The sequence below is a fragment of the Armigeres subalbatus genome, chromosome 2 (assembly GCF_024139115.2).
Source record: "Armigeres subalbatus isolate Guangzhou_Male chromosome 2, GZ_Asu_2, whole genome shotgun sequence".
NCBI classification, from domain to species: domain Eukaryota; kingdom Metazoa; phylum Arthropoda; class Insecta; order Diptera; family Culicidae; genus Armigeres; species Armigeres subalbatus.
This window is the reverse complement of record NC_085140.1, coordinates 135275161-135300391: the sequence shown is the minus strand read 5'-3', so window position 1 is coordinate 135300391 and position 25231 is coordinate 135275161. Positions and strand designations below refer to the sequence as shown.

The 25231-nt window shown below is 41.0% G+C and overlaps 2 protein-coding genes across 3 annotated transcripts in view; both read left to right on the top strand.

Moving 5' to 3' along the window:
• The first annotated feature begins 769 nt into the window (after positions 1-769).
• On the top strand, positions 770-3700 carry LOC134209258 (uncharacterized). Its single transcript, XM_062685239.1, has one exon. It carries the CDS (start codon positions 770-772, stop codon positions 3698-3700), a length of 2931 nt encoding a protein of 976 aa, XP_062541223.1.
• Positions 3701-4379: 679 nt separating this feature from the next.
• LOC134210895 (uncharacterized) overlaps positions 4380-25231 on the top strand; it is a 100002-nt gene continuing 79150 nt past the window's right edge. For both annotated transcript variants that reach the window (XR_009978884.1, XM_062687321.1), the window contains exon 1: positions 4380-4628. The gene's annotated coding sequence lies outside the window, so the exon portion shown is untranslated. The remainder of the gene's footprint in view (positions 4629-25231) is intronic.

Below are 25231 nucleotides of genomic sequence, written 5' to 3'. Positions count from 1 at the left end.
TTAACGAACAACCATCGGAGAATTGCGAGGTGGCGCAAGATGAGCCAGTTGGGACGTATAATGTAGGAAGATCAGGAGCAACTTCTACTGTCTTCTTGTCAACTGTAGTACTGGTGATTCGGGATAAAAGCGGAAACAAGCGATTAGCTAGGGCCTTACTCGACAATGGGTCACAAGCGAATTTAATGAGCGAGCGAATGTGTCAAATTTTGAAGCTGAAGCGACGTTCAGTGAATGTTCCAGTTTGCGGAATTGGTGAGTCTGAAACAAGGGCGAAACATGCAGTTAGCACCATCATCAGTTCTAGAGTGGCAGAATTTTCGGTGGGTGTGGATTTCTTAATACTACAACGGGTCACTTCTAATCTGCCTGCTGCAACTGTATCAACATCACAATGGAAGATTCCAGAGCATTTACCCTTGGCTGATCCAAATTTCAACGATGCAAGTCGGATCGATCTTTTGATCGGTGCGGAACATTTTTATCAATTTTTCTATGAACGTGAAATGAAGCGAGTCTCTCTGGGTCCAGGACTTCCCAATTTGGTACAGACAGTCTTTGGTTGGGTAGTTTCAGGAAGGTATTCAGCACGAGGTAATCAACCGATCAACTGTTGTCTAGCAACATCGCCGGATAATTTAGAAATCGCACTGTGGTCTAAACAGGAACAAGACTGCGAGACACATTTCTTGGAAACTCATAGCCGTTTGGAGGACGGTAGATACGTTGTTCGTTTACCAAAGCACGAATGATTGCGGAATCGAGGAACATGGCGTTGGAGCGATTTCTGAAAATGGAAAAACGATTGGAACGGGATACGGAAATGAAAATTCAATATCATGCCTTCATGCAGGAGTATGCTAACCTTGGGCACATGAAGAAGGTAACAAATGAAGACACACTGAGGGAGAATGCAAGTTCTGGAGCGCAGAAGGTGCTTTACCTGCCTCACCATGCGGTGTTGAAGGCATCAAGCAGCACGACCAAAGTGCGCGTTGTGTTCGACGGATCAGCGCGCACAAACAGCGGATATTCTTTGAACGATGCTTTATTGAAAGGACCGATAATCCAGGACGAGCTTTTGAGTCTTCTAGTGCGTTTCCGCAAGCATGAAATCGCATTGGTAGGAGACGTGGAAAAAATGTACAGGCAAGTTCGCGTACATCAGGATGATACAAGCCTTCAACGAATCCTTTGGAGATTTTCGGCCGATGAACCTATTTGCGAATACGAATTGCTTACAGTCACCTACGGATTAACACCATCATCATTTCTTTCCATTCGAGCGTTGCATCAGTTAGCAGCAGACGAGGGGGCTGAATTTCCTGTTGCTAGTGCGGCTTTGATCCATGTATTTTACGTAGACGACTACATCGGCGGGGCATCCAGTGTTGGCAATGCAACTCAATTGCGGGAAGATTTGACGAAATTGATGTCCAAAGGCGGTTTTGTACTGAGGAAATGGTGCTCGAATTGTCCGGAGGTACTGAAGGACGTCCCTGCAGATCAGCTAGGAACGCATCTGTCGATTACATTCGATTTGAATCCAGATGAAGAGGTGAAAACATTAGGAATAACATGGGAGCCAAGATCTGATCAATTGAGATTCGACATGGAGGTTGCAGTCGACAGCGTAGCGTGGACAAGGAGACGAATTCTTTCGTGCATTGCGAAGCTATTTGATCCTCTAGGATTAATATCGCCAATAGTCGTTTATGCGAAGATAATTATGCAGCAGCTTGCTTTATTGCAAACTAGTTGGGATTCTCCTGTTCCAATGGAATTAGAGAAAAGGTGGACGGCTTTCTACAACGAATTAAACAATTTGTCGAAACTACGAGTTCAGCGGTTTGCCTTCATATCTTCTTGGAACGATGTTCAGATCCACTGTTTTGCAGATGCATCAGAATCAGCTTATGGAGCCTGTTTGTACGTTCGTACAATGGATGCCACTGGAAATATACATATCGAAATGCTGTCTTCGAAATCCCGTGTAGCTCCATTGAAAAGGCTTACTCTACCACGTTTGGAGTTGTGTGCTGCTAAGGAGGCAGCTACTCTATACTCTAAGGTCATTAAGGCAATCGACCTGGGCCAAGTTCGCTCCACATTTTGGTCTGACTCAACAATTGTGCTTCACTGGCTTCAAGCTCCTCCAAATACTTGGAAGACCTTTGTTGCCAACCGAGTCTCGACCATTCAAACTATAACACAAGGTCATCGTTGGCGACACATAGCTGGAAAGGAAAACCCTGCTGACTTGGTATCCCGAGGATTGACCGTCAACGATTTTCTTCAGAACCTGTTGTGGAAAAATGGACCATCTTGGCTACGAAACCCAGAGGATTCCTGGCCATCTCAAACTCTGGAGATCAGTTGCACGGATGTCGATATGGAGACTAGAAAGTTAGTAACACACATTACAACTACGTCAACGGAACTCAACGAAATCTTCACGATCCGGTCAAAATTGGAGGCACTTCTACGTATTGTTGCTTACTGCATTCGATTTGGTCGCAATTGCCGTGCTCCTGATCAAAGAAATCGCTCTCCGTGTTTGACTGTAGAAGAGATTTCTGCTGCTAAATTAGCCTTGGTCAAACTAGCCCAAGCTGAGAGTTTTGAAATCGAGCTTGAACATTTGGAGAAACATCGGAATGTCAATCGCAAGTCTTCACTTAGGCGTCTCTCACCTTTTCTCGACAAAGCAAGGGTGATTAGAGTTGGAGGACGTTTACGTCATGCAAATCAGGAATATAGCATGAAGCATCCTGCAGTTCTTCCAAGCATGCATCCCTTAACAAAGTTGCTCGTCGACTATTATCATCGGCAAACAATTCATGGAGGACGCCAGTTAACACTCTCCACAATGAGGCAAGAATTCTGGCCTATTCATGGAAAACGCGTAGTCGACTGCGTTCTACGAAAGTGCTACCGCTGCTTCCGCATAAACCCCACACCGGTACAACAACCAACAGGCCAGCTTCCGGGCACGCGAGTCCGTCCAAGCAGGCCTTTCTCCATTACAGGAGTGGACTATTGCGGTCCATTTTATTTGAAACCACCGCACCGTCGTGCAGCAGCGCCTAAATCATACATTTCGGTGTTCATATGCTTTTCAACCAAAGCCATACATTTGGAGATCGTGAGCGATTTGTCCACAGCCGGCTTTCTTTCAGCCCTTCGTCGATTCTCAGGACACCATGGCATTCCAACTGAAATTCATTCAGATAACGCCAAAAATTTCGCCGGTGCCAAGAACGAATTGCACGATTTGTATCATACCCTGAATGATAAGTCCAGTCAAGAACGTATCGGCAACGAACTGTCCCTGCAAGGCATCACGTGGAAATTTATACCCCCTAGAGCACCGAATTTCGGGGTTCTTTGGGAGGCAGCCGTCCGTTCTGTGAAAACCGCTCTTAAGAAGGAAATTGAAACCCGTCAGCTTTATTATGAAGATTTCTCCACACTACTTGTCCAAATAGCCGCAGCACTGAACTCGAGACCATTAGCCCCACTTTCTGATGATCCAACAGATCTAAACGCGCTCACACTAGCGCATTTCTTAATTGGCACACCGATGAATGCTATACCCGAGCGCAATCTAATCACTACCCCAGCCAACCGCTTAGACCACCATCAACAACAGCAGCAAATGTTCCAAAATATTGGGATCGTTGGAGCAGAGATTATTTGACCGAGCTACAAACGTCCAGCAAATATAAACAACCCAGCCCAATACGCATCGGCACTTTAGTAGTATTACGTGAAGACAACATGCCACCGTTGTGTTGGCCTTTAGCAAGAATCACTGATGTCCATCCCAGCGCAGAAGGAGTCGTTCGTGTAGTGACCGTCAAGACTGCTAGTGGAGTATACAAGCGGCCCGTTTGCAGAATATGTCCACTACCATCAGAGACCGTCATCGAAGAGGGATCCTCAAATAGTTTATAAGCACAATTATATGTTAGCTGTAAGTTCATGTGTATTTATAATAGGTAACATTGATAGCTTTGTGAAATAGGCGTTGAAACTAGTTCAAGGGGGCCGGTATGTTTCTCCCTGATATATGAAGCTTAAAAAACTAAATTTATCTTCTAAACTTTAAACACTTAATCCACACAAAACTGTTATACACAACACTAAAACAAAATAGACACCCCTAAACGTTGTATTGCACATACACTGATAACACATGGTGATAACACGAAGTTGACCGAATACCGAATCACGATTATATACATACCTAGCAGACAGGAGAACAAAATTATAAAACTACAGCCAGTCAGTAGCCACTCGATATCTCTCAATAAATGTTGTACCAACCACGCGCGCGCGTTATCATAAAACCTGAAGTAATCGGGAGTGCAATTATATCTACCACCAAATTCGCTGTTCTCAATAAAGTGTATGCATATAAGTTTGTTCTGCTAATGTAAATCGTATCTAGTTTGCATAACTGAAGGAAGAAAGGACTGTTAAAAAGGATATGTGGGTGATGTATGGTGGATTAGTGTATTAAAAGGAAGGATTAGTGGATTGGTGAATTGGAAGGAATTGAAGTGGACGGGAAAGAAAGGATACGGCAAGGATCTGCATATTCGGATACGCTAACTAACTCGAAGGTCAGTTTTGCTCAACCCAACGAATCAAGCCGGAACAAAGCCTATTTTACTGTTGTGGGATTAGATCCATTAAATTGAGCTTTGTGAACGATTCACAGGCTTTTTACAAAATGAACAAAAATGCGAGTGTTACAAACATGCCATCATGGGCAGTTTAGTACTTGGTAAAACAGGGGAGAATCAAGTCTCCCAAGGAATCAAGTCTCCTCACCTTCCCCTACTGCATGAAGTTTGAGTTTAAAAAAATTCGAAACCGACAGGTCTCTAGCTTGCATAACTGTTTACCAATTTATAAATTGTGACGTAAAACGCCTTCAATTAGCTACTGGTGAAATGTCAATAAGAGCAGCGAGTTAAATGGCTGGCGATGTTTCAGAGAGATCATTTTTCCAAGATCCGTAATTTCATTTCCACCATGAACAAAGCATCTTCCGATGGATACATAAAGCTTTATAAAAAATCTTAGTCAATAGTTTCAAAATAGTTGAAAATAGTGACTTTTTGCGAGAAAAAGTGACTTTAGTGACTTGAGGTCGAAAAAAGAGACTTTTTAGTGACTAGCCCGAAAAAAGTGACCAAGTCACTTAAAAGTGACCCGCTACCAGGCCTGCTGCTGGCGCTTTTTTCTCCGAAAAATCGAGTTTTGTCTGTTCCGCGCCTGTTTATATCGTGCCTCGTTCGCCCTCGTGCGGTGTTGCAGCAATCTCGCCCATGCTGCATTCTTCTCTTCCACTAACTGCTCACATTCGCCGTCATACCAGTCGTTTCTCTGATCCGGGGGCACCGTGCCTAGTGCAGCGGTTGCGGTGCTACCAATGGCGGATCGAATATCTCTCCAGCCATCTTCAAGAGATGCTGCGCCTAGCTGCTCTTCCGTTGGAAGTGCCACTTCCAGCTGCTGCGCGTATTCTTGGGCTAGTCTACCGTCTTGTGGCCGCCCAATGTTAAGCCGCGGCGTCCGACTTCGACGCGTGTTGTACACCGTCGAGAGTTTTGAGCGCAGGCATACTGCAACGAGGTAGTGGTCGGATTCAATATTCGCACTGCGGTAAGTGCGGACATTCGTGATGTCGGAGAAGAATTTACCGTCGATTAGAACGTGATCGATTTGGTTTTCCGTTTCTTGGTTAGGTGATCTCCATGTGGCCTTGTGGATATTTTTTTTCCAATTTCGTTTATTTGGTAGGCTCAGGCGTGTATAACACTTTACGGAGCCACGTTTCTTTGCGATATGTACAATCGACATAATCTTATTATTAAATTAGTAAGAGAGGGAAATAAGCCAACGTACTCGTGGTGACTCGAGGTTAGGTTTACAATGTTTAAGGATGGACGGGGATTAGGATTCGGGAATCAGGAAATCATCATAATCAAGGAATTTCAGCAGCTCATCCGGTCATTTGGCGTCGGGGACGATGTGGTGTGTCGTCGTGCTCGAAGAATGGTTCGAATGGGAGCATCTTCCGGACGGCCAGAGCTACGGCGCTCTACGGGACAGAAAGACAGAGACAAAACAAAAAAACTTTGAAGAAAAGAAAAAACAAAAGTATTAGACTTTTATGTCAGAGGAACAAAGAAAACTATAAATGGCTTGCATATAGACCACATCACGATCCCCCAAAACACCTCTTATCTCCTGGAAGGGTTGTTTACCTCGGGCCACTAGGGTATCCAATAATTGCTCTCTGGAGACGTCGTTTTCCGAGCAGAACCAAACTACGTGATCGATGTCATCATAACCGGCTCCGCACCTACATAAGTTGCTATCGACAAGGTTTATTCTGTACAAATGTGCGTTTAGTGAATAGTGATTGGACATAAGTCTCGACATCACGCGAATGAAGCCTCGACTTAAGTCCTCACCTCTGAACCACGCTCGCCCAGAAACTTTTGGAACTATAGAAAATAGCCACCGTCCAAGTTCGTTGTGTGTCCAATTTCTTTGCCAACTTTGAAGAGTACTCTGACGGACTAATGGGAAAAACTCGTTGCTCGAGAATTGTCTATCATAAACCTCACCTTCCTGTGCGCCCACCTTTGCCAGCGAGTCTGCCTTCTCATTGCCGTAGATTGAGCAGTGAGAAGGGACCCAAACAAAGGTAATCTTGAATGATCTTTCGACCAAAACACGCATCTGCTCTCTTATGTTTGTAAGAAAGTAAGATGCGTGCTTAACAGGTTTCATCGACCGGAGTGCCTCGATGGAACTAAGACTATCCGAGAAGATGAAATAATGGTCTACGGGCTGATTGGAAATTATCCCCAAAGCGAAGTTAATTGCTGCCAGCTCAGCAACATAAACCGAACACGGTTCCTGAAGTTTTCGGAAGGTGGTTGAAGTTACATTGAAAACACCAAAGCCAGTGGATCCGTTAATGCGAGAACCATCAGTGAAATATCTGTTGTTGCAATTGACATGTTCATATTTTTCAGAAAAAATGGAGGGAATTGAAAGATTTCGAAGATGATCTGGTATTCCTTGAATAGCGTGTTTCATGGACAGATCGTATTCAATTGAGAAACTGTCATTGGTGAAGTCAACTCGAGGAGTATAACATGGAAGACAAAGATCTGACGATATGTAGTTGAGATAAACTCTTAAGAATCTTGACCGATGAACCAGTTCAAGCATATTATCGAAGTTGTGTAAGACAAGTGTGTTACTTGTTCCACATTTGATTAGTATTCTTAATGAGAGCTCCCAGTAACGGTGCTTTAAAGGAGTGACTCCAGCAAGCACCTCCAGGCTCATGTTATGCGTTGAATGCATACAGCCAAGGGCAATACGCAAACAACGATATTGAATTCGTTCCAATTTGATAAGGTGGCAATCAGCTGCTGAGAGGAAGCAGAAGGAGCCGTACTCTAAAACAGAGAGAATAGTCGTTCTATAGAGTTTGATGAGGTCTTCCGGGTGAGCACCCCACCATGTTCCGGAGATAGAACGTAGAAAATGGATCCTTTTCCGGCATTTCTCTATCAAATACTCAATATGAAGTCTCCAGGTGCATTTAGAATCAAACACGACCCCAAGGTATTTAGAAGATAAAGATTGGTTGATGTCATCATTCAACAGCTTTAGTTTCAGTTGAGCAGGGTACCGCTTCTTAGTAAACACAACCAACTGAGTTTTTGCGGTGAAAACTCGATCCCCAAATGTCTGGCCCAAACAGTCAGATTATCTAGGGTACTTTGCAATGGTCCTTGCAAGACAGCTGCACTTGGACCTCTTAGAGAGACCACGGCATCATCTGCAAGTTGTCTGAGCGTGCATTGTCCTTCCAAACAATTGTCAATATCTTTAACATAGAAATTATAAAGCAGGGACTTAAACATGATCCTTGGGAAGGCCCATGTAGCTATTTCTGGAAGTTGTCAGAGTGCCGAGTGTGAAATTCATTTGTTTTTCTGACAACAAATTGTACAAGAAATTGTTCAAAATAACGGGTAATCCACTACTGTGCAGATTGTCTGACAGTACTTCTATGGAAACTGAATCAAAAGCGCCCTTAATATCCAAGAATACTGAAGCCAATTGCTCCTTGTGCGCAAAGGCCAGTTGTATATCTGAAGAAAGCAACGCTAGACAATCGTTTGTTCCTTTCCTTTTCGAAATCAACCCGAGTATTTGAAAGCAATGCATTTTCTTCGACCCAATGGTCGACTCTTGAAAGGATCATTTTCTCCAATAATTTTCTCATGCATGATAGCATGGCAATCGGTCGGTATGAATTGTGATTAGACGCTGGTTTCCCAGGCTTTTGAATAGCTATTACTTTGACCTGTCGCCATTCAGGTGGCACAATGTTGTACTCCATGAAACAGTTGTACAGGTCAAGTAATCGTCTTTTTGCGATATCTGGGAGGTTTTTAAGAAGATTGAATTTGATGTTATCGCATCCCGGAGCAGAGTTATTCGATGAAAGAAGAGACATAGAAAGTTCCAGCATTGTGAATGGTCCACCCAAAGAACCGGGATCAGTGACTGATTCTCGAAATAGCGGTTCTGCTGGTACGGAATCTGGACAGACCTTTTTTGCGAAGTTGAATATCCATCGATTGGAGTATTCTTCACTCTCATTGGTGGAAATGCGGTTCCGCATGTTGCGGGCCGTTTTCCAAAGTGTTGTCATTGAGGTTTCTCGTGAACAAAACGTCGCCAGTAGCTACGTTTTTTGCCTTGAGAAGATTTTTGAGCTTTCTTTCGAGCCTCAAATACTCTTCAAAAGCTCGGACCTTCCGTGTTTACGAAAGGCCTTGAAGGCATCAGATTTCTCAGAATACAACTTAGTACATTCATCATCCCATCCAGGAGTGGCTGGTCTTCTTATGACAGATGTACTTGGAACGCGTCGTTTCTGAGCTTCCAGTGCGCTTTTATGAATCAATTCGGTAAGGAATCGATACTCATCCAGTGGCGGAAGAATATCAGTTGATTCAATACCAATTTTACCGCCGATGCAAATTTTTGCCAGTCAATGTTCTTCGTGAGATCGAAAGGAACATTAACTGGCTCAGATTCTTGATAGCCGCTTTTAATGGTGGTGGCTATCGGCATATGGTCACTACCGTGGGATCTTGGATAACCTTCCACGTGCAATCTAACGATAGTGAATTAGAACATAAAGACAGATCAATACGGCTTTGTTGACCATTTGGTCCTATTCGAGTTACTTCACCAGTGTTCAAAATATTCAAATTGAAATCGTCACACAAATCATAGAAAATAGGCGCTCTATAATCGTCATACGTTTCGCCCCATCCAATACCATGTGCGTTCATATCACCCAATATCAATACTGGAGATGATAGAAGGGAGACTGCGCTCCAAAAATGTCGACGATTAATAGAGGCATTTGGAGGAATGTACACTGAAGCTATGCAAAGATCTTTATTCTTCACATTTACTTGGCAAGCGACGATTTCTAAGCCGGGAACAGTCGGAATGGGAATTCTGTAGAAGGAGTAGCATTTTTTGATCCCCAAAAGAACGCCACCATAATGATCATCCCGATCTTGGCGAATAATGTTAAAATCGTGGAAGTTGATTTCGTCTTCGGAAGAAAGCCATGTTTCACAAAGTGCAAATATGTCGCAATCGGAATTGCGAATCAAAACTTGAACACGTCTAATTTTTGTTACAGACTATCACAGTCCCGCTGCAGCACAGTGATTGTATCTTGTATGGCCGTATTATCCATCGAAAGATACAATTTCTGCAAGAAGGGCCATGAAACAGTCAATTGCTTCAGATAACTTTCTACTGTTGGAATAAAGAGGTCAATGATTGGCCTCAATGAATCCGGAATATTGAAAAGATTCAAAAGCGGTCCACGAGGTCCTTAAAGGATATCAATCCTCGCTTGGACGAGATTCTCTCTTTCGGAAGTGCGAGTAGCATTTTCCTTTTCATTGATAATCCTAGCCGGATGTTTCTTAGGAACATCGGTTTTAGGCAATGGCAGGAATGTCTTAGAGCAGCAGGGATCTGCAGTGAAGACTGGTTGCTTCGGGATTTTAAGTAATCCCCATTACCTTCAGATTTTGCCAAGCCTTTATGGATGACTTTTGTTTTCTTTCGGCGCGATCCTGGGAAGACGGTTGCTTCCTCTTTTCGGGCGCGTGTACCTCGAAGAATCATCCATGTCGGCTGCGTCAGAGTCCGATTCATCAATGGAGATGGAATCATAATAGTCACTTACTTGAACGGCAGCTGAAAAAGCAGTCTTTGCGGTGGCAGTGGCGGATGTGTCTTGCGCTTTAACCATTTCCGCATAAGACTGCTTGGAGCGCTGTACCAACGAGCGCTTCACTTTTTGGGTGCGTCGTTTGTACACCGGGCAATCTTGCAAACCATGGGCAGGATCCAAACCACAATAAGCACATTTTGTGGCTTGTTGCTGGCAGGTATCCTCCCGATGTCTTTGGAAACATTTACCACAAAGTGGTTTGTTGTCACAAAACTCGGCAGTGTGACCTAATTGTTTGCAGTTGGTACAATTAAATACCCTTGGTACAAACAAACGCACCGGAAACAACATATTCTCGATATCTACATATTTTGGGAGCATCGAACCGGCGAACGTCACCCGAAGCGAGCCTGACTTAGCATATACCTTTTACCATCTACTGTGGTTGCTGAATGCAATTCCTTGCAGTCCAGGATATCCACGGTAGATTGCAGGGCATTCTTTAAGCGACCTTTCCCTGCAAGCACATCCTTGCGAGTTAAGCTCGCTGCGTTGGTCACACCTGCGATTTCGACCTGCCGCGAGGGACATAAACTAAATATTCAATGTTGTACGCCCTGTCGCCAGCAATTTCATTCGCCACCTGGTATGTAGGTGCGGTGATGCGTAGCTTGTTTCTGTTGATTTGATTGAATTCAAGCTTCGTAAAACGACGCGTCAAGTCTCGTTTGATGCCGAGAAAATCTAGGCTTTTCGCTTTCTGCCGAAAGTAAACAACCCAAGGGCCAGGCGAAGATGCCTGGTAAAACCGTGTGCGAACCTCTTTTGGTGGCTCACCGCCTCCCATAGTCTCTGCTTCCCATTCTCACCCCGAGAGGTGGAAGGACAATTCTGTCTTATACTAACTTAAAACTATTAGCAAATCAGAAAAAATAAGAAAAAAACTAATTCAATTGATTTCAATCAGTCCCGCTCCAAAAGGAGAACAATGAAACAAAATCTGCCACTTATCTGTGCTGCTGCTGTAGGTAGCAGCAGAAACAATAGCCTGCTTTACTGGCGTCGCCAGAAGCAGCTACTTCGCTCGCCGACAGTGATCGCCTTGGATCCGTAGGTAGGCACCACAATAGACTCGCACTACCGAACAACACCCGCGATGAGACACAGCACACGTCTGGCTCGTTCGAACTATCGGCACGGAATGGTTGTGGATATTTTTGCGGGGAAAGAAGGTGCTTCGGACTACTTTGGGATTATGTGGAAGGTTATAACAGTAGAAATCGTTTTGGTAGAACGTGAAATACAGAAAGAACTAAGATAGAAATACAAAGTAGGAAAGAGACGAGCCTGGAATTGAACCCACAACCTCCTGCTTATAAGGCAGAAGCGGTAGCCACTAGACCACCGAGCTTGTCCTTTTTTGTATAGATGTTATTTTGAGGCAAAAAATCGGGGAGCTGGACTTTTGATGAATTTCTAATTATTTGAGGCACTTCCAAACCAGGCCCGATTGATTTCAAATTTGGCATAGGATCATATTTTGAGCTAGTGGAACATGTGTAAAATATCGTTTTTTGAAATACGGTAGAAAATGTTTACTCATGCATTCCATTGGCAACCTAATCTATTTCGCCAGTTACACATATGTTATTTTGAAGGATGAAATCTTATTTACAAAAAATGTGAAGCTATGAATGGGAATATTCACTGACGAAAACAAGTAAATATCATTGTTATGTAGATTACTCCACATCTTTCACGTTCAATATCGTCTACGGTTCTACGAACGAGGAGCAAGGAGAACAAATTGTTCTTTTACAGAGAGTGCTCTATGGACAGAAGGCTTGGCTTTGATGGGAACAGCGATGTTTCGCAGAAATGATTCAATAGAATTAATCTTCTTAAAAGTGCGCCGTAATAGTATACTCCACGGGAAGCCGGGACTGCATTTATGATGTTTAGTTGAAGATTGCACTAGCAATGATTTCAATTTCCGGTCGATTTTATTTGATTCAAGGATAATAAAAAAATATCAGTCATTCAGTTGCACAGGAAAACAGTTGAACCGTTTGTTTCAGAATCTGCATATGTGACATTTTTGGTCAAAATGAAATTTTAATATATTCTGAATCCTTATCCAAAATTTATGATAAGACTGTCAACAAAATTAAAAATAATTTTGAAGAACCGATTTTTTTCTAGATAAATTGTGTGCGCAAAAAATTGTATCAGAAAATTGATCATTTTTTGGCGAGACAGAGTTCGTTAACAGTTTACCTTTGTGTCAAATATCTTGGTTGAGCACAGCACATGTTTTCGAAATGGACATATTGATAATAAATTTGTTACAAAGAATCCACATGAAAAATATATAATTAAAGATTACCTTTGGTTACACATTCCCCTCAGATTATTCAACATTTTCGGACACGTGTTCGGTATCCGACGTTTTTCGAGTGTGAAGGCACTTAGCACTATACTGCGGAGGTTCGAGATTTGCTCTCTTATCAATGGCATAATAAATCCGGTGACAATAGGAGTGCCGAAGTGCATAACGAGCGGCGGCGAGACCAATAATGCTACCGAAAAAGGAACGCTGTCTGACAACAAGTTCGCCGGCTTCTGAGGCACAACCTATTATGATTATATAATCATCAATTCACAAAATCTTACAAACTGAGTTCCAATCTGTCCAGTAGCCTACCGTTATAATTAATCGACTGCGTTAGCTCAACGAAGAACTTAATATAACGGAGCAGCTATCGACTGAGTTACTGAATCACAGGACAAAAAATCGGCTTCTCAGTCTCACGTAATAAAACAATTACATGTTTTTCATTTACCGACGTACATATAACACCAAACGAAGGGAAATGAAGAATATGTAATTGTTTGATTGCGTAGAGACTGCGAAGCCGGAACATTTTCCTGTAACAATCTATAAATAGCATAGACATTAGGTGACTTACTGCTAACAATTATTATCTGTTTCCAAATAAAATGCACAGTTGCTCATGAAATGCTATAGGCAGTTACTGAATTAATGAGATTGTTAAAACTATGTTCACACTTCTGCTTCAATCAGCTGTTGGATCACGTGAAATTTCGTATTGTTATCTATTTAATTAGCCTAATAGCCTATTCAGATTACGTCATTTATGATAATATTTAAATATCATGATAAAGAATAACTTGATGCCAACCCCCATACATTCCGTCTTGTCTCCACTTTAACACGTTATTTATTATGATAAATTGCATAATCTGAATAGGCTATAAGGACTGTTCAGTTTATTTAGAGGATACTTTTACATGACGATATAAAACAGACAGATTGATCATTTTTTGCAGTTTGCTTTATCGTATAATATAATATACTGTCAATCAACTGCAGTTTTTGAAAAGAGATGAAACAGTTTAAATCCAAGAAAAATGGTGCCTTTTGTCAAAGCTTCTCGAATTTCGAGTAAACATAAATTTCCCAACAGATTTTTTTATAAGCAAAATTGACAGATTGGAAAAAAAATAAATCGGCATGTCAAGAAAATCATTAAGAAGATACGAGACGAGCCAGCCTTCCTGACGATTTAACTCGCGAACGGGTTGACCGATTTGCAAGATTTTTTTTCTAATCGATTCGTTTTGGGAACCGCAAGGTTTGTATATACAAAAAGTTGGTAAATTTAACGGGGAAATGTAAAAAATCATTAGAAAACAATTTTGGGTCAGCTGTTGAGGAAAACAAATCAAAAGCAAAAAAAAATGATCTAGAGTGCGGTGCTGCAAATAGTTCATTGTGACATTTTCAACACCCGGGCAAAGCTGGGTTTCTTTTGCTAGTAAAGATATAAAAAAAATTAAGAAGATCGGAAAGAAACATACTGTCAATGATTTGTCAACATCCAGAAACCGCAGCTCGAAAATGGAATATAAACGGTTGGAGCTGTTGAAAATTCAATAAATTGAGATTGTTATGAATATCGCAAATTTCTGAGCTAGACTTGTTTCGTTGATATTTGGATTTCATTTTTAGATGGTCAGATAATATATTCAACAAAAAGAAACGATTTCTAAAAAGATTGAAGGTTTAAAAAACAGCGACAATACAAAGTGTCCTCTTTATAAACTGAACAGTCCTTAGGCCGGAATGGCATCTGCAGCACATAACAGTCGTCTCCATTGAGCACGGTCCATGGTTGTACGCCGCCAGCAACGCAGTCCACGGAAGATCCGTAAATTATCTTCCACCTGATCGATCCACCTTGATCGCTGCACACGTCGCCATCTTGTACTCGTCGGATCGTTGACGAGAACTATTTTCACAGGGTTCGACATTCTGACTACGTGCCTGGCCCACCGCAGACTTTCGATTTCCGCAGGAACTACGGTCTGGTTCTTTGCAAGTATATGTCTTATAACCGTAGCCGTAGCACTTGTAGCAGACCCGAAGTTGTTAGTGCATGCTTACAGAACATACTGACCATCTAACCTTCAACTTGGCTAACCTTCAACCAAGCACCTTCTTGGTTGCCACCAGCCAGAGGTACTGGAACCCCCTCCTGGGTAAATAACATTGATTTTTGGTTGCTTCTGTTATAGAAAAAATTAAACCCATAGCGGTGTTTGTGCCTTTCTAGTGCATTAAATTTATTAAAAAGTTTAGGTGGGATTTATTTATCATGTTTTGTTGTATAGTTATCATGGTATAGCAGATCGAAAGCTTTGATCCTGACAATGGTGTTCACATAAGAATCTTCAATATTTGTTGTTTTATTGCCTTATATACTTATAAGTAATTGAATGCAGATAACGTTGTAAAACATTCCATAACTTTGGGGGTAGTGTATCTAAGCGAAGCAAAATATATTCATTGCATTCATGATAATAAACACTCACTGAATGAATAAAGCCAAACTGCAAACAAACAAAAAGTTAACAGAACAGAAAGAACAGTGCCAAATTTTTTTTTGCTGTTGACCATACGTATAGGAAGTAAAGCGTTGGTTGATTGCAACCGCTCGGGGCCACCAAATTAAGTTGATGCTACGGACACTCTATAGGCACTTTTTAAATAAATTCCAACTCTGGGAATTTTGTTTGTTCGTCGGTGAATACCTATATCAACTGAATAACAACTCAGCTGTAAAGCTTTCAAAGGCAGCATTATTGTTCTGGCCGCACGGTTGGTAAGCGTTGTTAAGCTATTTCAACTGCTTTGTGCAATATGTTGAAGGACATTTTTAATACCTATATTTTTTTACAGGATAAGTTTTCCACTGTTTGTGCATGTCGATAATTGACGATAATTTCCCTATTGGGAGTAGTTACGGGAATCCTATTTTCCTCGCAAAAAAACAGTCTGCAACTCGTGCCATTTCTGCGTAATATGAATCCACTCCGCGCCACCCAGAACTCAATTTTTGCCAAACAAGGGCGAAATATTATTTTTTTAATCAGAGTAATTAGAGTAAAATACGACACTTTTCATTTGTGAACAAACACTTATACTGACTCATTATTGTGACAAGATGCGATTTGCACACAATTATGGGTCAATCAATTTTACTGATATCTTCGATTTTCGTTGCATTAACTGAGTGAGATGAGCTTGTTTAGATAATATTGTACTTGATGCGATGAACAAAAGTGGATTAAACATTATTTACCTTCATGTACCGAGCGAATCTGTTTTCCCCCTTCGCCTAGGGAAAAGAGACCCTTATTTGTGCTTTCTGGATCTTCCAATAATTTGGCTTTTTTACAACAATGATATAAAATTGTAATGTAAAATCCGCATTGGACTAAAAACTATACATGCAAATAAAATGCATGGAGGTTTAAGGTAGAAAAAGAATGGTAATTGGAACGAAGGTTTCTATTTGATTAAACAAATAGCTCCTTAGCTGACCCATAATAGTGTGAGGACTGTTGTACGCCAAAATAGCTCTGAAAAAAAAACTGTTTTTCCTATAATTCCTTGGGGTTATTTCCGAAAGAATTTTTTGGCTAAATCTTGGTATTTCTATGGACATTCTGATAGGTATTCTTTTCTTCGAAAATTATATTGGAAATTTCTTCGTAAATTCCAGTAGGTAAGAATTCCTTCGGAAATAACTTCCTTTAGAAATTGATTTACAAAATCCTTTCGAAATCTTTAAGGTTCTGCTTTGGAAATTTGTTTAAGAATTCATTCTAAAATTTCTCCAGGAATTTCTTCGATAATTTCTTTTGAAAATCCTTCAGAAATTCTTTCCACTCCAGAAATTCCCTCCAGGAATAATTTAGAAAATTACGCCATTAACTTTTGTCATTCCTCCAGGGATTCCTTCAGAACTTCCTCTAACTTTTATTAAAACCATAAAAAAATTCTTTTAAAATTGCAAAATCCTTTAGAATTTCTTTTAAGAATTCTTCGTGAATTTCATTTAGAAATTATTTTGTGAATTTCTTCGAAAATTCTTCATAAATTTCTTTAGAAAATCCTTTGAAATTTCTCCAAAAATTCCTTTAAGATTTCCTATTTCATTCTTCCATAATTTTCCGGATGATTTTTTTCAACAAAATTTCCGGAATAATTCCTGCATGAATTCTAGAAAGAATCTTACATTGGAATTTCTGGAGAAATTTACAAAGGTCTTTCGGGAGGTTTAAGAAAGAATCCCTGGAGGAATATCCAAATAAATTACAGGGAGAATTTTATAAATTATTCCTGGAGGAGTTTCCGAAAAATTGTTTTGAAGATTTACTGGAGAAATTTTAAAAGAAACTCCCGGCGGCAATTCCTAATATATTTCAGGAAGAATTTCCGAAAAACAAACTGAATATATTTGGGACAAGAATTTCCTAAGGAATACTATTAAAAGAATCCTTGGATGAATTTCTAAACAAATTCCTAATGGAGTTTTCATATACATTTTTAGATTTCTACAAGAATTCCTTCTTTCGGGAATTCTGCCAAAAATTCCTCCGGGAAATTCTTCGGAAATTCGGACAGCAGTAAAACAAAATCCTGTTTTGCATCTGGAATTAGGATAGGCAAAAAAAACAATAATATCGGGATTTTAGTCGATCCATCATCATATTCTCGAGAATTCCTTAGGAATTTACTTCAGCTTCAATTTTCAGCAATTTGCTTCGGAAATTTCTTCAGTTTATGTTTATTCGGATAATCCTCCCCAGGAATTAATTCGGTTTTAAACGTAAATTAGGTCTAAAACAGCTAGTCACCCAGAATTTTTTTCAGGTATTTCTTTATTCAGGAAATCCATCGTGTATTTCTTCACCCTCCATATTTCTTTCAGCAATACTTTCAGAAATTCTTCCAGGTATTGCATCAGAAATTCCATAACATCGGCTCCCGTAATTCCGTTGGATTTTCTTTCAGGAATTTCCAAACGAATTCCTAAAGGTATTTCCAATAGAACTCCTGAAGGAATTTCCGAAATTCCTGAATTTCTCTGTGAAATCCTCCAAGAATGGTTTCGACATTTCCTCCAGAAATTCTTCCCGCAAATTCTTAAATACCTTTGGAGATATATCCAAATTTTTTTTTGAATATACATCAAGATATTCTGTCAAGAATTCCTTTAGAAAAAACTTTAATCAGTTCAGTCGCAGATGTTGTCAAGTACAGACGGAACAGTTGTGCTCTGTGCAGCCTTTGTAGTTTCGGTGCCATTAGTCGCTATCACGCGCGTTTGCCATCCCATTCATTTCATTTATTTAGTTTACATCTAAACAGATAACACTGAATCAACAATTTGACGCCACAATACACGGTTCGAGGCCGCATCTCTCCATCCTCGGATACGCCCCACGCTCGCCAAGTCGTTTTGCACCTGGTCTGTCCATCTCGCTCGCTGCACTCCACGCCGACTCGTACCTGCCGGATCGGAAGCGAACACAATCTTAGCAGGGTTGCTGTCCGGCATTCTTGCAACATGTCCTGCCCATCGTACCCTTCCGGCTTTAGCTACCTTCTGGATACTGGGTTCGCCGTAGAGCTGGGCGAGCTCATGGTTCATTCTTCGCCGCCACACACCGTCTTCTTGCACACCGCCAAAGATGGTCCTAAGCACCCGTCTCTCGAATACTCCGAGTGCTTGCAAGTCCTCCTCGAGCATTGTCCATGTTTTATGTCCGTAGAGGACAACCGGTCTTATAAGCGTCTTGTACATGACACATTTGGTGCGGTGGCGAATCTTTTTCGACCGCAGTTTCTTCTGGAGCCCGTAGTATGCCCGACTTCCACAGATGATGCGCCTTTGTATTTCACGACTAACGTTGTTGTCAGCCGTTAGCAAGGATCCGAGGTAGACGAATTCCTCGACCACCTCGAAGGTATCCCCGTCTATCGTAACACTGCTTCCCAGGCGGGCCCTGTCGCGCTCGGTTCCGCCCACAAGCATGTACTTTGTCTTTGACGCATTCACCACCAGTCCAACTTTTGTTGCTTCACGTTTCAGGCGGGTGTACAGTTCTGCCACCTTTGCAAATGTTCGGCCGACAATGTCCATGTCATCCGCGAAGCAAATAAATTGACTGGATCTGTTGAAAATCGTACCCCGGCTGTTACAGCCGGCTCTCCGCATGACACCTTCTAGCGCAATGTTGAACAACAGGCACGAAAGTCCATCACCTTGTCTTAGTCCTCGGCGCGATTCGAACGAACTGGAGTGTTCGCCCGAAATCTTCACACAGTTTTGCACACAATCCACCGTTGCTTTGATCAGTCTGGTAAGCTTCCCAGGGAAGCTGTTCTCGTCCATAATTTTCCATAGCTCTACGCGGCCTATACTGCCGTATGCCGCCTTGAAATCAACGAACAGATGGTGCGTTGGGACCTGGTATTCACGGCATTTTTTAAGGATTTGCCGTACAGTAAAGATCTGGTCCGTTGTTGAGCGGCCGTCAACGAAGCCGGATTGATAACTTCCCACGAACTCGTTCACTAATGGTGACATACGACGGAAGATGATCTGGGATATCACTTTGTAGGCGGCATTAAGGATGGTGATCGCTCGAAAGTTCTCACACTCCAGTTTGTCGCCTTTCTTGTAGATGGGGCATATAACCCTTTCCTTCCACTCCTCCGGTAGCTGTTCGGTTTCCCAGATTCTGGCCATTTTGATGAGCTCAGCTCCGATACCATCCTTACCAGCTGCTTTATTGGTCTTTAGCTGTTGAATGGCATCCTTAACTTCCCTCAAGGTGGGGGCTGGTTGGCTTCCATCGTCCGCTGAACTGACGTAGTCATCTCCTCCACTGCCTTGACTTTCGCTGCCTGTACTCTCCGCGCCATTCAGATGTTCCTCGTAGTGCTGCTTCCACCTTTCGATCACCACACGTTCGTCCGTCAAGATGCTCCCATCCTTATCCCGGCACATTTCGGCTCGCGGCACGAAGCCTTTGCGGGATGCGTTGAGCTTCTGATAGAACTTGCGTGTATCTTGAGAACGGCACAGCTGTTCCATCTCCTCGCACTCCGCTTCTTCCAGGCGGCGCTTCTTCTCCTGAAAAAGCGGGTCTGCTGTCTCCGCTTCCGTCTATAACGTTCCACGTTCTGCCGGGTACCTTGCTGCAGCGCGAACGCCCGCGCTGCGTCCTTCTCCTCCAGAATCTGTCTGCACTCTTCGTCGAACCAATCGTTCCGTCGACTTCGACCCATATACCCGACGTTGTTATCCACTGCGTCGTTAATGGCTGCTTTGACTGTATTCCAGCAGTCCTCAAAAGGGGCCCCATCGAGCTCACCCTCTTCTGGCAACGCTGCCTCGAGATGCTGCGCATATGCAGTGGCGCCATCAGGATGCTTCAGTCGCTCTAGGACGTACCGCGGCGGTCGTCGGTACCGAACATTGTTGATGACGGATAGTTTTGGGCGCAGTTTAACCATCACCAGATAGTGGTCAGAGTCGATGTTAGCGCCACGATATGTCCTGACGTCGATAATGTCGGAGAAGTGCCGTCCATCAATCAGAACGTGGCCAATTTGTGATTCTGTCTGCAGTGGTGATCTCCAGGTGTACCGATACAGGAGGCTGTGTTGGAAGTAGGTGCTGCGAATGGCCATATTCTAGGAGGCGACGAAATCAATTAGTCGTAGGCCGTTTTCGTTCGTCAGCCGGTGAGCACTGAACTTTCCAATAGTCGGTCTAAACTCCTCCTCTTGGCCAACCTGAGCGTTCAAATCTCCTATGATGATTTTGACGTCGTGGCTTGGGCAGTTGGTCATCGACGGGATTCCTGCCCTCAACAAGTGCGGAACAGGCCTGGAAAGCAAGAGGAAGGCACCACGTATGCTGGCGTCGTAGCTGGAAAGGAAGAAGAACAAGTATCATCGGAAACTTCGGATGATGACTTCATCGAGGTTCTAGAGGAAAGTCCGAAGTCAGAAAACAGGACACACTCGGTTGTACGTGACAACAAACAGGCGGATAAAAAAACCCGTCGTAAGAAAGACGACGTAACACTGGAAGAGGTTGCAATCGCGATTAAGGAAGCTATATCTCATCCACCTGCGGATCAGCGACGGGCTCATCTTTCAGCTTCCGGGTCTGGTTCAAGTGCCAGTTCGACAACACGGCCGAAAAAGAAGTGCGTCCGGAGATCATATTATTAATAATATATTTAATGTAATATTTATATTATTTTTTGCTCTCGGCTCCGTATATTTTTTCTTAAAACAACTGAGCCTATTAAATAAACAAATTGGAAAAAAAAACTTTTAAATCGGGTTGAGAATTTCTTCCGAGATTTCTTAGAAAATTGCTTCGGAAAATCCTTAACTCATTATTTTAAGAACTTCATTGGATTTTAAATTTCCATTGGAAATAACTTTGAAAATCTCATTGGAAATAGCTTTGAAAATTTGGTCGTAATTCTTAGGAAAAATTGTTCGGAAATACCTACAGAAATTGATTCAGGAAAATCTTCCGAAATTCCCTTAGGAGAATTCCTTAGGAAATTTCTTAAGTATTTCTTTTGGAAATGGCTCTAGGAGTATCTGCGGAAAATGGTTTAGGAATTCCTTTGACTTTTTTTAGAAATTGGTTCAGCAATTATTTCAGCAACTTCTTAAATTAATTCTTCCAGTAGTTCTATTATTATTAATGAAGGTCTTACGAACTTCATCCAGGAATTCTATCGTTTTATTTTAGAATTTCTTCGGACATTCCTCCGCAAATTTAATTAGAAATTTCTTGAGAACTTCGGATATTCCTATAAGATTTTTTGCGTTGGAATTCATTCAGAAGCACTCGCAAATTACTTTGATAGTTCGTTCGTAAGTTTCATCTGGACATTCCTTTGAAATTTCCTCTCTTCCAAAAATTCCTATCCTATCCTATCATTCCTAGCAAAATTTCCAGAATAGTTCCAGCAGGAATTTCGGCAGAAATTTCATATGGTTTTACAAAAAGAATTTTCGAAGGACTTCCTGCAGGAAGTATCAAAGGAATTTAAAGGAATTTCCAAAGAAATTTCTAAAAAAAATCTCTGAAGAAAATTCTAAAAAAAATCGTAAAGGAATTTCCGAAGAAATTTGTTTTTTTTAATTTTCAAAAGAATGCCTTGGGGAATCTCCAAAGGAATTGCTGGATTTATCTCCGAAGTAGTTTCCAGAGGATTTTCTGGAAAAATCCCTAAAATACTTGAAAGAAGAATATCCAAAGATATTCTTGGACAAATTTAATGTCGGAAATGCCTTCAGGAGTCCAAATATAAACCACATTATACACCTTATCACCAAAAAGAGAAAATATATTGAATAGGGTAACCGTACCCTAAGTGAAGGTAGCGGGGTTTTAATGAGATTATTTTTAATATTTATACACTTTAGGATGAGTTTGCTCAATTTCATTTAATTCCACTACTTTATTGTACCTTTGACAGATACGTATTTCGACCTCAACAGACCTCGAAATACGTATTTGTTAAAGGTACAATAAAGTAGTAGAATTAAATGGAATTGTACAAACTTGTTTTATGACAAGTAAATACATTCCACTAGAACCTTTTTAAAATAATTTTCGTATCACTTTACGATGGTTTTAGTTGGTGCGTCGTGCTTTTCAAAACCTCATCAATGCAACTTGCCCTAAAATTTCGCTTGAAAAACTATTAAAAACAATCATTTTCCTTACTAAAATAGACTCCCTTGTACCTGTAGTGGAGCAACAGTACCGATAGTGACAAGTCTCATTAGAAATCAATGGATAGCACCACTATGGGAACCAAAAAGAACAGTGTACCCATTCGTGTCGCAAACAATATTGGGTAGTTATTGATGTTAAATAACATCCATCTCTTTTACGTTAGCAAATTTTTAAGTTTATCTATTGGGTATTAAATAATTATTATCGATTTAAAAAAAAATATTTTCTTTCGTTGATCTACTAATACCTCCATTATTGATACTGTTACCCTATCTGTTTGAAACTTTGAAAAATGAAATAGTAGAGTAAAAATAACCTAAGCTGGTAACGTAATCCGAAGAAGGATCTATTGACAGCAGCAATATGTATTTTTACTTCACGGGAAACGATATTATGACATGTATGTCACAAGCGTTCCAAGGTAGACAAATTCTTCCACAACTTGAAACACATTCCCATCAAGCACTACCTCAGCACCAACACCACTAGGTCTTCCTCTATCTCTACCCGCAACCATGTACTTTATCTTGGTAGAGAGAATGGTTAGGCCTACCCTCGCCATATACTTTCTTTAGTGGGACAAAGGCCTCCATTACTGCCCTACCATCAAATTTAAATTGTACTCTCATGGGGTGTGTGAAAATCGCGTCAAATTATCGGTCGTCGACTGTAATACATAGGAAATGACAAATGGGGATCTAATCTACCCACTTTACACTACTGGCGTGCGAAGGATAAACATGAAGATTGGAAACATCGGTCCTCCAGTGTTAATATTCTTGAACTGAGAAGAGAAGCAATATTTGTGTGGCAATCATAGTGACCTCAAATGGTTAAACAAGTAGTGAAAAAAACCTAAAATTCAAGCTGCAGGCTGTGCTGGCATTGTTGAGTGAATCTTGAGTCAGTGTTCAGTTCACGTTTTTGATTTTCAAGAAACTACAACAAAAAATCTGACAAAATTTCAGCATCCCTAACCATCGTGTCTACTTTCTCGCTGTAATAGTAGCTCTAACCTCACTCATAATTCATATTTGCTCTCATCTAATGGTCCTTCTAAGCTTCAATTTAAAATTCAGGTCTCGTTCGCCAGAGCCGATCGCCGGTAGGGTGTGTCTACGATTCTGCGTTTGTATGAATGTAAATATTTATACAGGCGTTTTCGGATTCATATGAATTTAAACCGACAGAATGGAAACGGGAAGCGGAAGGAAACAGTTTTCGGAAATAATTTTGCCAACGAATGAAATAACAAGTTTATGCAACAATTTCGAATCCCACTTCTGGTTTATCAGAGTAGGAAACCGTGTTTCCTTTTAGAGAGTGCTGGTACAAACTAACTTGCGGTGCGGAATGTTCTGATTTTAACATATAGCAGAAGCACAGTGCTTAATTAACCATTTCATAGCCAGTAAAATAAATTTTATATTCGAAGAAGTTTTTATTATAAATATTTCTTTGTCCAATTATGGAAATTCAACTGAAAAACCTGCCGTAACTTTAATTGTGTTAAAATGTCATTAGGTGTAAGAAAACTGCGTGGGATATTAATCGCCTACGTGAGATTAATCCAGTAAACACGTTAATTAAGATGAAGACCTAATTAGCAATTTAAACTGATTGACGCTAAACAATATGTTAGACAAGTTGCTCCATAATTTTCAGTTCACTTGATCCATGATGGATTCGCATCTAGCACTACATTTGGGAACATTTCCCCCATATATAGTAAAAGTCCCTCGGCATTGTTGGTACGAAGCTCCCAGAGCCAGTGCAAAGTGGGGATGACGAACTGTCGGAAAATAAATATCAATCAATTAAGCTCGAGACAGACACCGGCACGCAGTCCGAACGATAGACGATTATGAAGAGATTTAACTTTGCAAAGTAAAGATGAATTTTGAATTCAGCTTTGAGAGCATTATCGACATTGGCAATCAACAATTACCATATTACGGTCAATTGGTACGTTCTGAAATGAAAACAATGGAATCAGTAATCTAATTAGATCCTATTACGAGGGCTTGCGCAAATAAGTTGCTCGTAGGTAAAAGTCTGGAGATAACGGCTGCTTGTCACACAATTGAATGATGGTGATTATGTTGCTCTAAATAGCTAGTGTGTTTATAACATTTAACTTTAATAAGGATCAATACATTAACCAACCATGACAATACACAGTATACATTATCTTTTGAAACAGAAGTAGGAATAGGTACTCAAAGATAAATTCTGTAGAAATAGTTGTCAAGCGCCTACTTCATCATCGATTCAGCAGCATTATAATGTTGTTTCCTTTAGCAATCATCATTATTTTAACTAATTAATAAGTATAAAAGTTCTCTTGACAACAAAGTATGATGAGAAGAAACATGCACGCGTTATATTTATGATTCAAATATTGTTCTTAAGGTTAATTGTACTTACAACATTTAATTTGAATACGTTCTTTAAACTACTTTATAAAACAACATACAAAAATCGATTAAGAAATTGATCGGACCAGATGGAAATAATCAGTCTATTGACAAAACATAGGATACAGCTCTAATGTTTTTCAAAAGAAACGATGCTTCCAAATATTATGAAATTCTTGTGGATCGATTGCTTTTTCGTGGAATCGTTGAATCCTAGTGACTAATTCAAGACTAATTCTGATCCACTGCAGACGCGCATACACTGCTCTAGGCAGAGGCGAAACGAAACCGTAACCGCTTTCGAATTTGAATGTTGCGTTGGATACTTGAAGCGGAATTAT

Bases quoted from the DNA above. Each gene is read 5' to 3' on its own strand.
- LOC134209258 (XM_062685239.1), top strand. From the start codon at position 770: ATGGCGTTGGAGCGATTTCTGAAAATGGAAAAACGATTGGAACGGGAT.